At 38.3% G+C, this 12585-nt stretch overlaps 2 protein-coding genes across 4 annotated transcripts in view; both read right to left on the minus strand.

The window, feature by feature from the left end:
• Window positions 1–12585, minus strand: part of LOC128410738 (uncharacterized) — a 48445-nt gene that overhangs the window by 21476 nt on the left and 14384 nt on the right. The gene's annotated exons all lie outside the window — the stretch shown is intronic.
• On the minus strand, window positions 947–1565 carry LOC128410739 (activated RNA polymerase II transcriptional coactivator p15-like). Its single transcript, XM_053382381.1, has one exon. The coding sequence runs from the start codon at window positions 1494–1496 to the stop codon at window positions 1128–1130; it is 369 nt and encodes a 122-aa protein (XP_053238356.1). The 5' UTR covers window positions 1497–1565; the 3' UTR covers window positions 947–1127.

The raw sequence follows: 12585 nt of genomic DNA on the forward strand, positions 1-12585 counted from the left end.
TAGAGTCCTTAGAAATCCAAGGTTATAAACAGAAACACGTATTTGCTTACTTTTTTCAGGCTGCTACTGTTTTTAAAGCCATCAACAGGCTGGACTGGACTGGTTCTTGCTGAAGTTGACAGAGGCAAAGACTTTGTAGCTAACACTGTCGATTAAAAGCACAAAGTGTTTAAGTCAATTGTTTTTTGTCATTTGTTGTTGACTCTTTGTGATTAATAACTCAATTAAGTATTACATATTACTAGCAAATTTGTATTTCCAGACGCCTATTGCTCTTGCTTCTTCACTCCAAAGTTTTGTTTTTGTTTTGTTTTAAACACATTTTTATTAAAGATTTCTTGGTTTACAAAAGTATGTGCAATGTCTCTCTTTTCAAGTTGCATTTTCTACAGATCAGTTTCATTTGTTGAGACATTAGTACTGCATTAGGAAGAAAAGGGGAAAGAGGTGGAGGGGGCATGGTGAGTGGGGGTGGGGTCAGGTGGCAATGTTTCTATTCTACTCAGTGCATGTGTGGGGTTTTGTGTCAGCGTCGGTTGTGCGGGTTCTCTTTACTATTCGCTTGTATTCCTTTGGTGGTGAGAGAGGTTGGGGTTGGCCTAGGGTGTGGTTATTCATTTGTGGTTGGCTGTGGTGGTCTTTGTTTTCAGGTGTGAGTGGGGTGGGTGGGTGTTTTTGGATCAGGTTAGCCATATTGATTTGTATGCTGTTGGTGAGTTCTTGTTGTTGTCTTGTTGGGCTGTGTATGTGATAAAGGGGAGCCATACTGGGGTGAAGGCGTCTTCCTCTATTTGTCCCCGTGTCAGTTTCAGTTTATCGGTTAGTTTTTCTAGTAAGGCTGTTTCTCATACTATTTGATACCATTGGTCCATTTGATACCTGACAGGTCTCTCCAGTGTCTGGCTATGATGTTTCTGGCTTCTGAGAGTAGGTGGGTTATGAGCTCTTTATTTTTTTAAACTTCACCCAGAATACACTTTTAATGCACATTTAAAAAGCGCTCATCTTGCAAATTGTTTTGCAGACCAAATATACAACAGCTTGGAAAACAAATAGTTTAGAAAATGAATGCCAATGTAAAAAGACTACTTAAACCTATAACAGCGGAGTTTCTGCTTGGCTCATCTTTACAGCTTTCTTACTGCTTCATTAATATCAGTAATCTGTTCCTTCAACTGGCTCCACTGTTCTGGATTTAGAGAGATACCTTTTCTGCCAGGTTTCATTTCACCTTCTTGATACATCCAGTATTCTCTAATATCAATTAGGACTTTACCTTTAAAATCACGAACACTGACATATCTCATTTTACCAATCTGAAACATATTCTCATCTCTGTTGCTACTTTGCTTGGAGGAGGCAGCACCTTTGGAGCTTTCACCAGACTTCTGTTTCTTCACAGGCTTTTCAGGCACTGCTTGTTTTTCCCTTTTCACCTTTTTGTCAACTTCACTGGCAGATGAACTTAAAGACACAAGTTCTTTTGATTTCGACATTGTTGCACTCAGAGCCCGCTGCTCTCACTGCCTTCCTCTCGGCTTGCCTTTTTTAGCCGTTATGAGCTCTTTATGATGTGAGTGGGCTTCATTGCAAAGTTGAATCTAGAGGGGGCAGTTTCTAGGATAGAGCTGGCAGATGGGAGAAGGCCACTTTTCTCCTGCCTGCAATTTTCCTCCTGGAGCTCCCTCTCAGGTGGGGTTCTAGACTCTGGTGTTTTTGGCTGTACAATCTCAAAAACACCCCCCCAAAAAAAAACACCTAGCTAGAATAACAAAATTTATGGGGGGGGGGGAATTGCCAGAGGAAAACGTCATCATCAGGGAAAGCAGTTGTTCAATACAAGTGTGTACTTGAGGGTACTACTCTGATCTGAATGAATCTGCTTCCCACCAAGTTCATTAAATCTACACTGTTACCTATGGGGATGAGACATTTTTAGCTGTTCTAAAATGAAAACATTATAAAGATACTCAGCTTTTTTCTTTTATATCTGGAAGCTTTTCTTTGAGCTTTGAACCATGAATGCCTGCCTGGATGAGTTTCCAAAAGTTTTCATTGTCTTGTTGGTTCTTTAAGATTCCAAGTTTAGTTAATTCATTCTGCAATCCCATAATCTTAGGAGAGAATGAGAAAGAATAAGAATAAGAGAGGCATATGGACAAGCACCAAAACCAAATCTAACATGGTTTATTTTATCAAGTATCACATCTCAAATTAACCAGATACTGAATCATGGGAACTGTGATACTTTTGGATATGCTATTTATGGTGGACAGAAACTGCTGGTTAGATTGGATTTTGCAAGGCTTGTAACAAAACCAGAAGCATATTGCTGAATTGTGTGTTTCCCTCTAGTCTTCTTTGCAGTTTATGGCATATCCATTAGCTAAAAAGCAGGGGCACAAGAGTGTCCTGGTCCCACTGTGGCTGCCTACTTGCCTGCAGATTAAGGGCCATCACATTAGCAGGATATATCTGATCCCTGTCAAATTAACAGGATTTGCATTTTATGTTGTGTGCTAAATACAGAAGTGGCTTCTAAGTGAAAGCAAATACAAATTGATTTAAAATATTGGTTTTGGGCACACAGCTTATAGTTTGTCTTGATATATTAAAACAAACTCCAGTCAAAGAATTTACAATATGTAATCCTTTTTTAACTGCATCTGTTCAAAGAAACTTTTATTTACAAATTTAAAAATCAATATAATCAGTCAGACTAGCTTTACTCGTTTCCCCCTTTAAAACAGACAATTGGATTTATTTTCTTCATCTGCTCTCATGAGTGTAAATTTCTTTTTCTTTCTGCAGAAGGTGAATATATTTTACATCTCTTCAGCTCAGCTACCTTTACTGAGTGAGTTGGAAGCAAATGAGTTAAATAAATAAATAAATAAATAAATAATAATAATAATTTATACCCCGCCCTTTCTGGTTTAAAAACCGGGCTCACGGCGGCTGACAGCAAATATAAAACATTGATTAAGATGCGACTTAAAAACTGCATAAAACAGCATAAAATACAACATAAAATGCAGCATCAATATCAATACAATTCAAAAATTCAGGGGTCATTTTGGGAAAAAACAAAACAAAAACCCCAGTCAGTAGACATCAAATGATCACCAGGGCTAACTGGCCAAGTTGGTCCTACTAGGGCCAGCAAGGAGACCAGGGAAGAATTAAAATGTGGGGTCCCAGGAAGGGTTTCTTCATAGAAGAGAAAAGGGGAAAATGGAATAGAGGATCAGGCTAATTCAAATTGAAGGCCACGCGGCCTTCAACAATGAATGAAAGGTCTCTTGCTACAGACTAACAGGACTACTTTCTTGGAATTGGCAAGGAATCTGTTAAAGTTGCCATATACCTACAATCAAATTAAACAACTCAGTAATGGAACATAGCATACAGGGAAACAAACCATTAGATAAAATTGCACGTAATGATAATATGTAAGAATATATATTGTATCAGTGCATACCCTACTTTAGAACTGAAAGTCATTTTTCTCCATGGTTATGACATGTATTCCTATTATGTATCCAAAAGTGAAAATCTGCATTTGAGAAAGTACTTTAAGATATGTAGATTAAGAACTAGTTCCTGAAGATAAATTGCATTTTCACAAAGAGATGTGAGTAACTGTTTAAGATCAATTTGTAGTTCAAACAAAACAAAACAAAACAAATCTCCATAAGGGCAGCAGATCATCAAGAAGATCTGCATAAAAGTCAAAGTCTTACCCACTGTTTACTCCTTAGTTGATGCTGTAACTTAAAGCAGATATCTGCCAGCAGCTGTGTAGCCAATTTTTAAATTTCAAGTTTATAATTTTCCTAGTGCTAACAAACAATCGTGGGGTAGTAAGCAGGCCTGAACAGATATTAACAATGGGAAACAGTTGGAAGTTGTGGCCCTTCTTCTGGTTAGAGGCCTGGGAAAGTTGAAATCAATGTTAAGCTATACTGTGGTTGCTGTCTGGATAAACAGAAGTCTGTAATGCCCATGAATTTCAGAAAGGATTTAATTGCTTTCAGTGCTCAGTGATACTGGTGTTCATCTTGTGTTGAGCAAGCAGATATATTGTGTTGTGTTTTAGATTACTTTTTCTGTGGATGAACGCTTTTCATACATTATGGCTGTCATGTTTTATATAATATGTTTAGGCACTTCACATTTCACTATTGTAAATTGCTTTTGGAAACCTCTCGGTACGTGAATTGCTTTGGGATGCTTTTGGACGTGTGATTATAATAAACTAACTAAGTAACCAAGGCGACTTCCAGAAACTCGTTTCTGGCTTCTGGCTGCTTGAAGTCCAGATCTGTAGGGTACTTCACTTTCACATTAGTCGCTTCTACCGTATGTGGCTGGCAGTGACAGATACAGATCCAACATCCCGTAAAAAAGAACACTTGGTTATTCCAAAGAAAAAGATAGCAATCTTTCTTGGGATACTTTCTAGTCCTTATAACACAGTCTAAAACCATCCACTTACAATAAAAAGAGCAAGCTGAGACCTGTACCTTACCAGGTAACTTTTTGAGTGTGGCATGGACTCCAGGTATTTTGTATCATGAGACAAACTGCAGAAGGGCACTCTGGGACTGGAGATACACTTTTTCAAAAGAAGATAAAAAAAATTTGGTCAGTATTTTTTCCCTAGTAGCTGGGAAACAAAGCTCAAAACAAATGACAAGTAAACATCCAGCCACAGGAAGCCATTAACAACAGTGGGCACCAATTAGGGCTCAGCAGGTATCCCTAACACCCCCTGGTGTTTTTGCCCCACCCCAAATGCTTTGACATAAGACTCACAGACTCAGGCTTAGGAAGCAGGCTGTTCCATTTACTCAGCAATTTGTAGCCACATATTCCCATTGATAGGCTTATAAAACCTGTTTGTAGTCTTTTTTTCTACTTCCCTTCAAGTTTGTGTCATTAGAAGGCACAATGACTGTCTGCCCAAAGGAAAATACTTTGGAGGCAAGAAGAAATTAAGCAGAGGCAATAACTTCCTTTGTCTTCTCCTTTTTCTTCCGTGTACAACAGTTATGTAGATTTAAAGCAATATTTGTTAAGAAAATGTTTGCTTTTTTTAAAAAACAACAACCCTTCAAGCCTCTTCTTTATTGAAAGTACTCTCAAAAAGGCAACACCTTAGCAGAATGGAAGAAAAATTATTTTTGGATCAAAATTCAGCAGAAGGCATAAGTAGCATACAGCTCAGCCCTAAACATGTTCACTTGGAAATGTTTTCGGTGCACAAAAAAGGAAGTGAGAGGAAACAAGTGAGCCTGAAACTTGCCATGACTCAGCCAAGAAGGAGGAAACGACCATTTTCTGTTACATCTGAACCAGGCCACTGAGTTGGACCATTGGCCCATCAAGCCCAGTGTTATCTGTTCTGAAAGCAAAGCATCTACAACACCTTTCCCATCACCTCTTCCCTGATCCTTTTAATGAGCAATTTCAGGCACCGAGCCTAGAACCATTTGCATGCAAGCTCTCAGTGAGTTACAGCCCCACGTCCACAAAGTCACTGATTAGCCTTAGAAAATCCCTATATTCTCAGCCTCGTCCCCATCCACAACTGCAAAAATAAGGATAATACCAGACTACCATGCAGAGTTAATTTGTTTATTAAATGTGTATACCAAGTGTTCAGAGTGGTTCACAACATAAAAAGGCAAGATAAAAAACAAACAAACATATAATAAAAACAAACCAATAATCTCACCTACCTAGTATTTATGTAGCGTTTCACACACACGTATCTTGTTTTAACATTGACAACAATCATGGAAGTTTAAAGAGGGGCTGAGATCATATTGCAGACAAGTGGCGGTGACTGAGAAAGTCTGGCCTGCTTAATGCAATCTAGTGGGTACATGGCAGAGCGAAGATTCAAACTGAAGAGTTCCTGATCCCTTGTTTTGTTTCCTAGCAACTATAGGCTATTTTGGAAGGTACTATTTTAACAAGCTCGTCATCTACTGATCAAAGGTAGGTTGATAACGGTTAATTGTTAAATTGTTTTAACTCTTCACATTATAACATCATTTTTGTATAGGACTTTTGCTGTTGTGGTAATTATTTATAAATGGGGAAAAGTGAACCGGCACTTAAATGTGAGTGAATCAAAATTTAGGCATTAATTTGGTAACACTGGAGAAAAATATAAACTTAAGAGCAGTTCCTTTTGAAGCAGGCCCCTGTGAAAAAGCGAAGAAACTGATTCATGCACTGGACCTGTAAATGGATTATGAAAGCTACAGCAAGCCTTTATGGGGTGGCAAGGGGGGGGGGAGAACGCACAGCCTTTTACTACCACTTGATTGTTCTAACTTTCTCCGCACTTTAAAACTTTATAGTACCAATAAAGTTACTGAAATTCAAATGGTAGGGAGAAGAGCATTTGCCTGTATTTCCTTGTCATTTCATCGTAGCCTAGCTCTGTTTTATTGCCGAACTCTTCCAGCAAGGAGGAACAACAAAATAAAGATTTGGAAAAAGTATTGAGAGGTAGAATATACAGTTTTGCAGAGTGTTTTTGAGCCCCCTTGGTTGGCTCAGAACATACAGCTAACATGCCTAATCAGAAGAGCGGCTGTGTTTATCCCCAAAGAATTACAATCCATCCATTTTGCAACCTCCTGCATCTGTTGCAATGCTGTGCTACCTTTCTTGTTACAATAGAGTGGTATCATTTCAAAGTAAGCATAGTAAATTGATTGTTGCCTTTAGGATGCTGTTAACTTTGCTGCCTGTATGCTAGCCCTTCTGTTTTATTTGAAAAATTCTGCAAGGTCCACACTTTGCTGTAGGCGATTGTATATCTGTCTCTGTGATATACAGCATTCAAAAAGAAATAACAGTCCAGCCAGGGAGAGATAAGCAATTTGAACACTGTGAATCCAAAGGTTAATACACATTATGATAGTTCTATAGCAATAATCAACCTATATCTATTAAGTAAATAAAATAAACTTTGTCAAATCTTAACACACACTGGATTTATTTTAATCAAATTCTTAGTTTTATTATAAAATAAAATGCAAAGGCACAAGCTCTGAGACCCTTAACAAATTTGGAAATTTATTAAGCACAATGGATAAAAGGGGGGAATTAGTTTCTAAATTGTACTCTACATTGCTTAATGTAACTTATGGATCTATGGAACCCCTTTAAAAGACACGGGAACTAGATACTGGAACACAAATTCTTCCCAAGGACTGGAATAAAATTTGTGAAGCACAACCCTTTAAATCGGTTGACAGTTTTCTTAGGGAAAACTCATTAAAATTATTACACAGATGGTATCACACTCCTTTGCAAATGTCAAACATGTTTTCTTCTATATCACCTAATTGTCGGAGGGGCTGCGATAAGCTTGGTACATATTATAATATGTATCATTTATGGTAGGAATGTCAGCTGGTGTAAGATTTTTGGAATTTAATTTTGACAGAAATGATAAATATTGCTAAAGAAAATATTGTTCGTTGTATTAAATTAATGTTATTGAATATTTTTGATTATATCAATGTAAATATTTGGTCAAAAGAATTGGTCTTATAAATGATCTCGGCAGCACAAATAGTAATTGTAACTCAGTGGAAAATAGCCCAAAATCTTATATTGGGCACCTGGATATCACTTACTCTGGAATATACCGTAGCTATAATGGAGAAAATCACACATAATTTGAGACTTTGACAAGGACTGGAACCTCCAGACACTTTATATGATTTGGCATTCCTTCATGACATACCACAAAAATACCACGTATTTTCAAGACAACCCTTGTCACCAGCTTGGCAAATCTGGAATGATACATGATCTGATAAGACTGATAGTCTTTACTTAGACTTTGTTATTTTAACTCATATGCAACTACTCATTCTATGTGCCTATACTATAGTCTTGTTTTACATCTTTTTTGCTTGTTGTTATAATTGTTCTATCGGTTTTATATACATTGTAAAATGAGCTAAAAATGTAAAAGAAAGAAATACTGAACTAGGTTGGGGGTGTGGGCAACTGAAAATTTACATTAATATTTTAAAATATAAAACAGCAGAAGTACATTTGGGCCTAAGCAGGCAGGTGGTGGAGCACTTGAACCACAAACCTGTAATTCTGCATGAAATATCAAGTGTCAGGGAAGAGCTGTATCACTGCTTGTCTATTACTAATAATAAAAAATAGGTTTATATGGCACTCTTCTGCGTATATAGCAGAGGTGAAGAACCTGTGGCCCTCCAAATGTTCTGGGACTCCATCAGTACCAGCCAGTATGACCAATGGTCAGGGATGATGGAAGTTGCAGTCCAGAAAAATCTGATGGGCCGCAAGTTCCCCATCCCTATTATAGAGCAGTTTACACCAATGAAAAATACAATACACAACAATCACGCTGTTAAAACAATACAAACTAGCCAACAAAAGTTATTTTTTTAAAAAAAAACCCCACACAGCAGAATTACACTGTAAAACTCTACTGAAATAAATACATTACAAGGAAACCATCCAAATTTCACTCGGGGGAGGTGCCACCACTACAAGGCCCTGTGTCTCACAAGGGCAGTTTTTATGGATGGCTGTAAGAATTCCCTTCCTTTGGAAATGCTGCGCCATCTTATGTGGAAGCAGCAAGTGTAATCAGTCCACAGGGGAGAGGCTTACCTAGCTCACCAGTGCCTTCGTAGGTACCTGTCATCTCTTTTGCTAAAGCAGCAATTTAGAGCACTGGGTGGAAAGATGGTGCAATAAAAGCACTTTTCCCAGTCTCCCATCTTGATCTTGATGCTGAGCTCTGCTGCTTCCTTGCTACCTGCAATGGAGCTATTAGTACATTCCCTGGAGTGTACACTGTTTCGTTTCATCCGGCACTAACGATGCAACAAACTAAAACTACACAACCCACCAAAGCTGCCCGTTCAACCACAATCTGCATTGAAGTCCCAAATGTGTTGTGTGGGACCTGTACTGCATTTCCCAAATATTTTCTCAAGTACAGATTTTTAGAGAGCTCTGGCAGACTGGAAAATGTGAGAGCACTGTAAAAGTCATCTACATACAGTTGAGGTTTCTGGAACCCCTAATGATCTGTTGAGTTACTTTCTCTGCCAGAGCAATGGACCGTACCCCTCATGAACCACCCTGAGAACTACAGGTATAGGGCGGTATACTACTCCTGAATTGTATTTTCGTTCACAGATTCCCATTTCCTGGCTAACTCTCCCATACTATTTTATCATCCGGTGTTTATTCTCCCTCATGCACATCTCATTGGCTGCCTTTGGTAGGGTTGGGAAAAGCATAGGAAGAAGCTGTCTCGGCATGTGTAAAGGTGCCCAGATGTTTGCAAGGCATGGGTGTAGCTAGGATTTATGGGGGGGGGCAGCCTTCAAGTTAGGGAGGCAGAACCTCAGTTAGTTAAGTACAGTGGTACCTCAGGTTAAGTACTTAATTCATTCTGGAGGTCCGTTCTTAACCTGAAACTGTTCTTAACCTGAAGCACCACTTTAGCTAATGGGGCCTCCTGCTGCCGTTGCGCCGCCGGAGCACGATTTCTGTTCTCATCCTGAAGCAAAGTTCTTAACCTGAAGCACTATTTCTGGGTTAGCGGAGTCTGTAACCTGAAGCGTATGTAACCCGAGGTACCACTGTACAGCCATACCTTGGTTCTCGAACAGAATCCATTCCGGAAGTCCATTCGACTTTTAAAAACATTCAAAAACCAAGGCTGCAGGAGCTTCCTGCACTCAATCGAAGCCGCGTCTGACATTTGGCTTCCAAAGAAGGTTTGCAAACCGGAACACTCATTTCAGGGTTTGCGGGATTCAGGAGTCAAAACATTTGAGTCGCAAGGCATTGGGGATCCAAGGTACGACTGTATTTTTACTGATCTACTTGATTGGGGTGGGGCAGCTACCCCCCTGCCCCCGCCCATGGGAGAAGGGAAAATTCAACACAGAGATGGATACTGTTTTGAAGCGTTAGCCTCATCTCAAGTTCCACACACAAAAACACAATACATGTTTGTAGAAATATGGTGCTTTTTGTTCCCCCACTGCAGGGGTCAGTGTTATTGCAAAGTTTACTTTAACACTCTTAACATGAACTTGTCTATATAAAAAGTGAAACAGATTGCACTGAGTGAAATCTGTACAAAATGCAGTTGTATGAAGTAAGTGTTCTGGTTGTCACCGTTTACTATAAATAGTAATACCAGGCAATTTCAAAACAAAAGGAAATTTGCAAAGCTTGACACAACATACTAATGGGTTGTATCCAAAGTTAGTCATACTGAGAGTAGACCCATTAGGGCTTATGGGCATGTCCAACGTAGATCTTTTCAGTTTGTCTACATGGAGCAGAAATTTGTTTGATACAACCCATTGTGTCATAAACAGATTCAAATTAAATTAGAACTGTTCTTCACTGCAGGACTTCTTCTTTCACTGCCTGAGGTTATTGAAGTTTTATTTCTTAAAGAGAAATCTTGTTCAGAAATGGTATATACTTTATTTCTGATGTTTTCTAAAGAAAGGCAAACTTTTTTAAAGGGCAATTACTGAAGTTGTTATTAAATTATTATTCACCTTTCAGATGAAAGCAAAGTCCAAACTGTCATTCAAAATGACTTTTCCATTCATGTCAACATTAAAAATAAAATAACAATTAAATAAAATAACAATTAAAGGGGTTTCTGGTCTCTTGGTGATCACACAACTATAAAGATAGTTCAACTCAGAATTTGCCTGTTAAATATGGATAAGTGTTTCCTTTAGAAGAGGAAATTCTCTTAAGGAAGTTGTTTTAAGATAAATAAAAGTTCAGGATGAAACCAGCAAAAGGTGTGAAGGATTTCTCTTTGATTTCCCAATCTGTGTATTTGGGCTGAGGCACATACTACATTTTATGCACATATTAATAGGATGCTAATAAGCCTACAGTCTCTGTTTTAACATCGGTTTGTAGAGCCAGCCTGATATATTAGCCTTCTCAAGACAGAAGGCGTCTTCCTCCCACCTTGCAGTAAAAAGCTCAGCCTCTGCTCTTCAGAGTCATATGAGGAGTCAAATGAAAGAAGCAACTCTTTATGTTTATACAGGTCTGCTTAGTAACTAAGCTAGCCTCTTAAAACCAACTTGCCTTTTCAACATAGCGGTTCCAGATTATTTTAGAATATATAATGTATTTCTTCCCTGTGTGATTATGATTAATTGGACAAAAACTGTGCATAGTTGGTGTGAATAATAATTCTCATTTTTTAAACATGCAACTATGTTTGTGATGGCTGTTTAAATACTTGGTGAAAACCTGATGAACAATTCTGCTTGACCTGCTTCAATTCTTAACTCTTTCAGAAATGTGCACAGAAAGGAACAGTTTTTTCTAAAGTTAATTTTCTAACCATTGATGTTGTCACAAAATAGAAATGTATCGACTCGGCAGTAGAAAACAGAAATAGAAGAAAGTGTCTTTTTAACCTTTTAAAATGCAATATCGTTATTTTCTTTTTTTAAAGTAAAATCAAAGTCCCGCAATGTATATGGAAGGTCCAAATGTGCATTGCTGAAGAAATTAATTTTGAATTTATACTTAATAGGCACTCTCAACACCAAGGAAGTCCATCTAAGATTGCAGCCATTAAATGACACTATTTACATCTTATATTATACAAAGTTAAACCAGAAAAAGCAATTTCTCTCTGTGTGCTTAATTCCTTCCAAACTAGTCAATGCACGCAATGTGTTTTCAGTTTACCAGTTTCATTTGTTTTATTTTTGGATTCTCAGGCTTCACAATGTACAACTTATTTAAAAATAAATAAAATGCTTTAAAAACCTTGAACATACCAGAAAACACTATCATTTAAAAATTGGCATTTATTCTTAATGACCTGAATGTCATATTAGATATATGTTTGGGGGTTTTTTTTGAAGCTCAATCCTGTAAATTGCAGAGGAGTCTTTAGAAATGCAGCAATTTGCCTTAGAACACGATAAAAAATGTACAAGCATCTCAAATAAAACAAGCATATGAATTACTATCTTGTGGGGTGCTGCCATTTCTGCAACATGATGCACAAGCTATTTGTACAGTTCTATTTGCACTGCTTGGTGCTAGCAGAAACACACACAACTCCTCCACAAATGCCTCTCTGAGTTGTGCGTCAGAAAGTACAAGTTCTTTGCTTGTGACTATAGTGTGAAAACAACAAGTACATATTCTATGTTTGGCCTTCTGCAAGTAATCCATACGTATTCAAGTACCAGCTCATTTTGCAACATAAACCTTTCCCCAGACATTCAAGCTGCACAGGGTGCCTGTGGGGAAGGTGGCAGTGGGATCACAGCAACCAACTCCATCTCTACCCTACATGAATTTCTTTAGCGCAGGGATGCGGAACCTGGGAAACTGTAGGTGTTGCTGGACTAAAACTCCAATCCATCCTTGCCAACATAGCCAAGGGTCAGGGATGATGGGAGTTGGAGTTGAGCAACTTCTGGAGGTCCACATGATCTCCACTCGCAATTTAGAGGTCTGAACAGAGCCTATATGTGTATAACC

The sequence above is a fragment of the Podarcis raffonei genome, chromosome 3, assembly GCF_027172205.1.
Source record: "Podarcis raffonei isolate rPodRaf1 chromosome 3, rPodRaf1.pri, whole genome shotgun sequence".
NCBI lineage: Eukaryota > Metazoa > Chordata > Lepidosauria > Squamata > Lacertidae > Podarcis > Podarcis raffonei.

Bases quoted from the DNA above. Each gene is read 5' to 3' on its own strand.
- LOC128410739 (XM_053382381.1), bottom strand. From the start codon at position 1,496: ATGTCGAAATCAAAAGAACTTGTGTCTTTAAGTTCATCTGCCAGTGAA.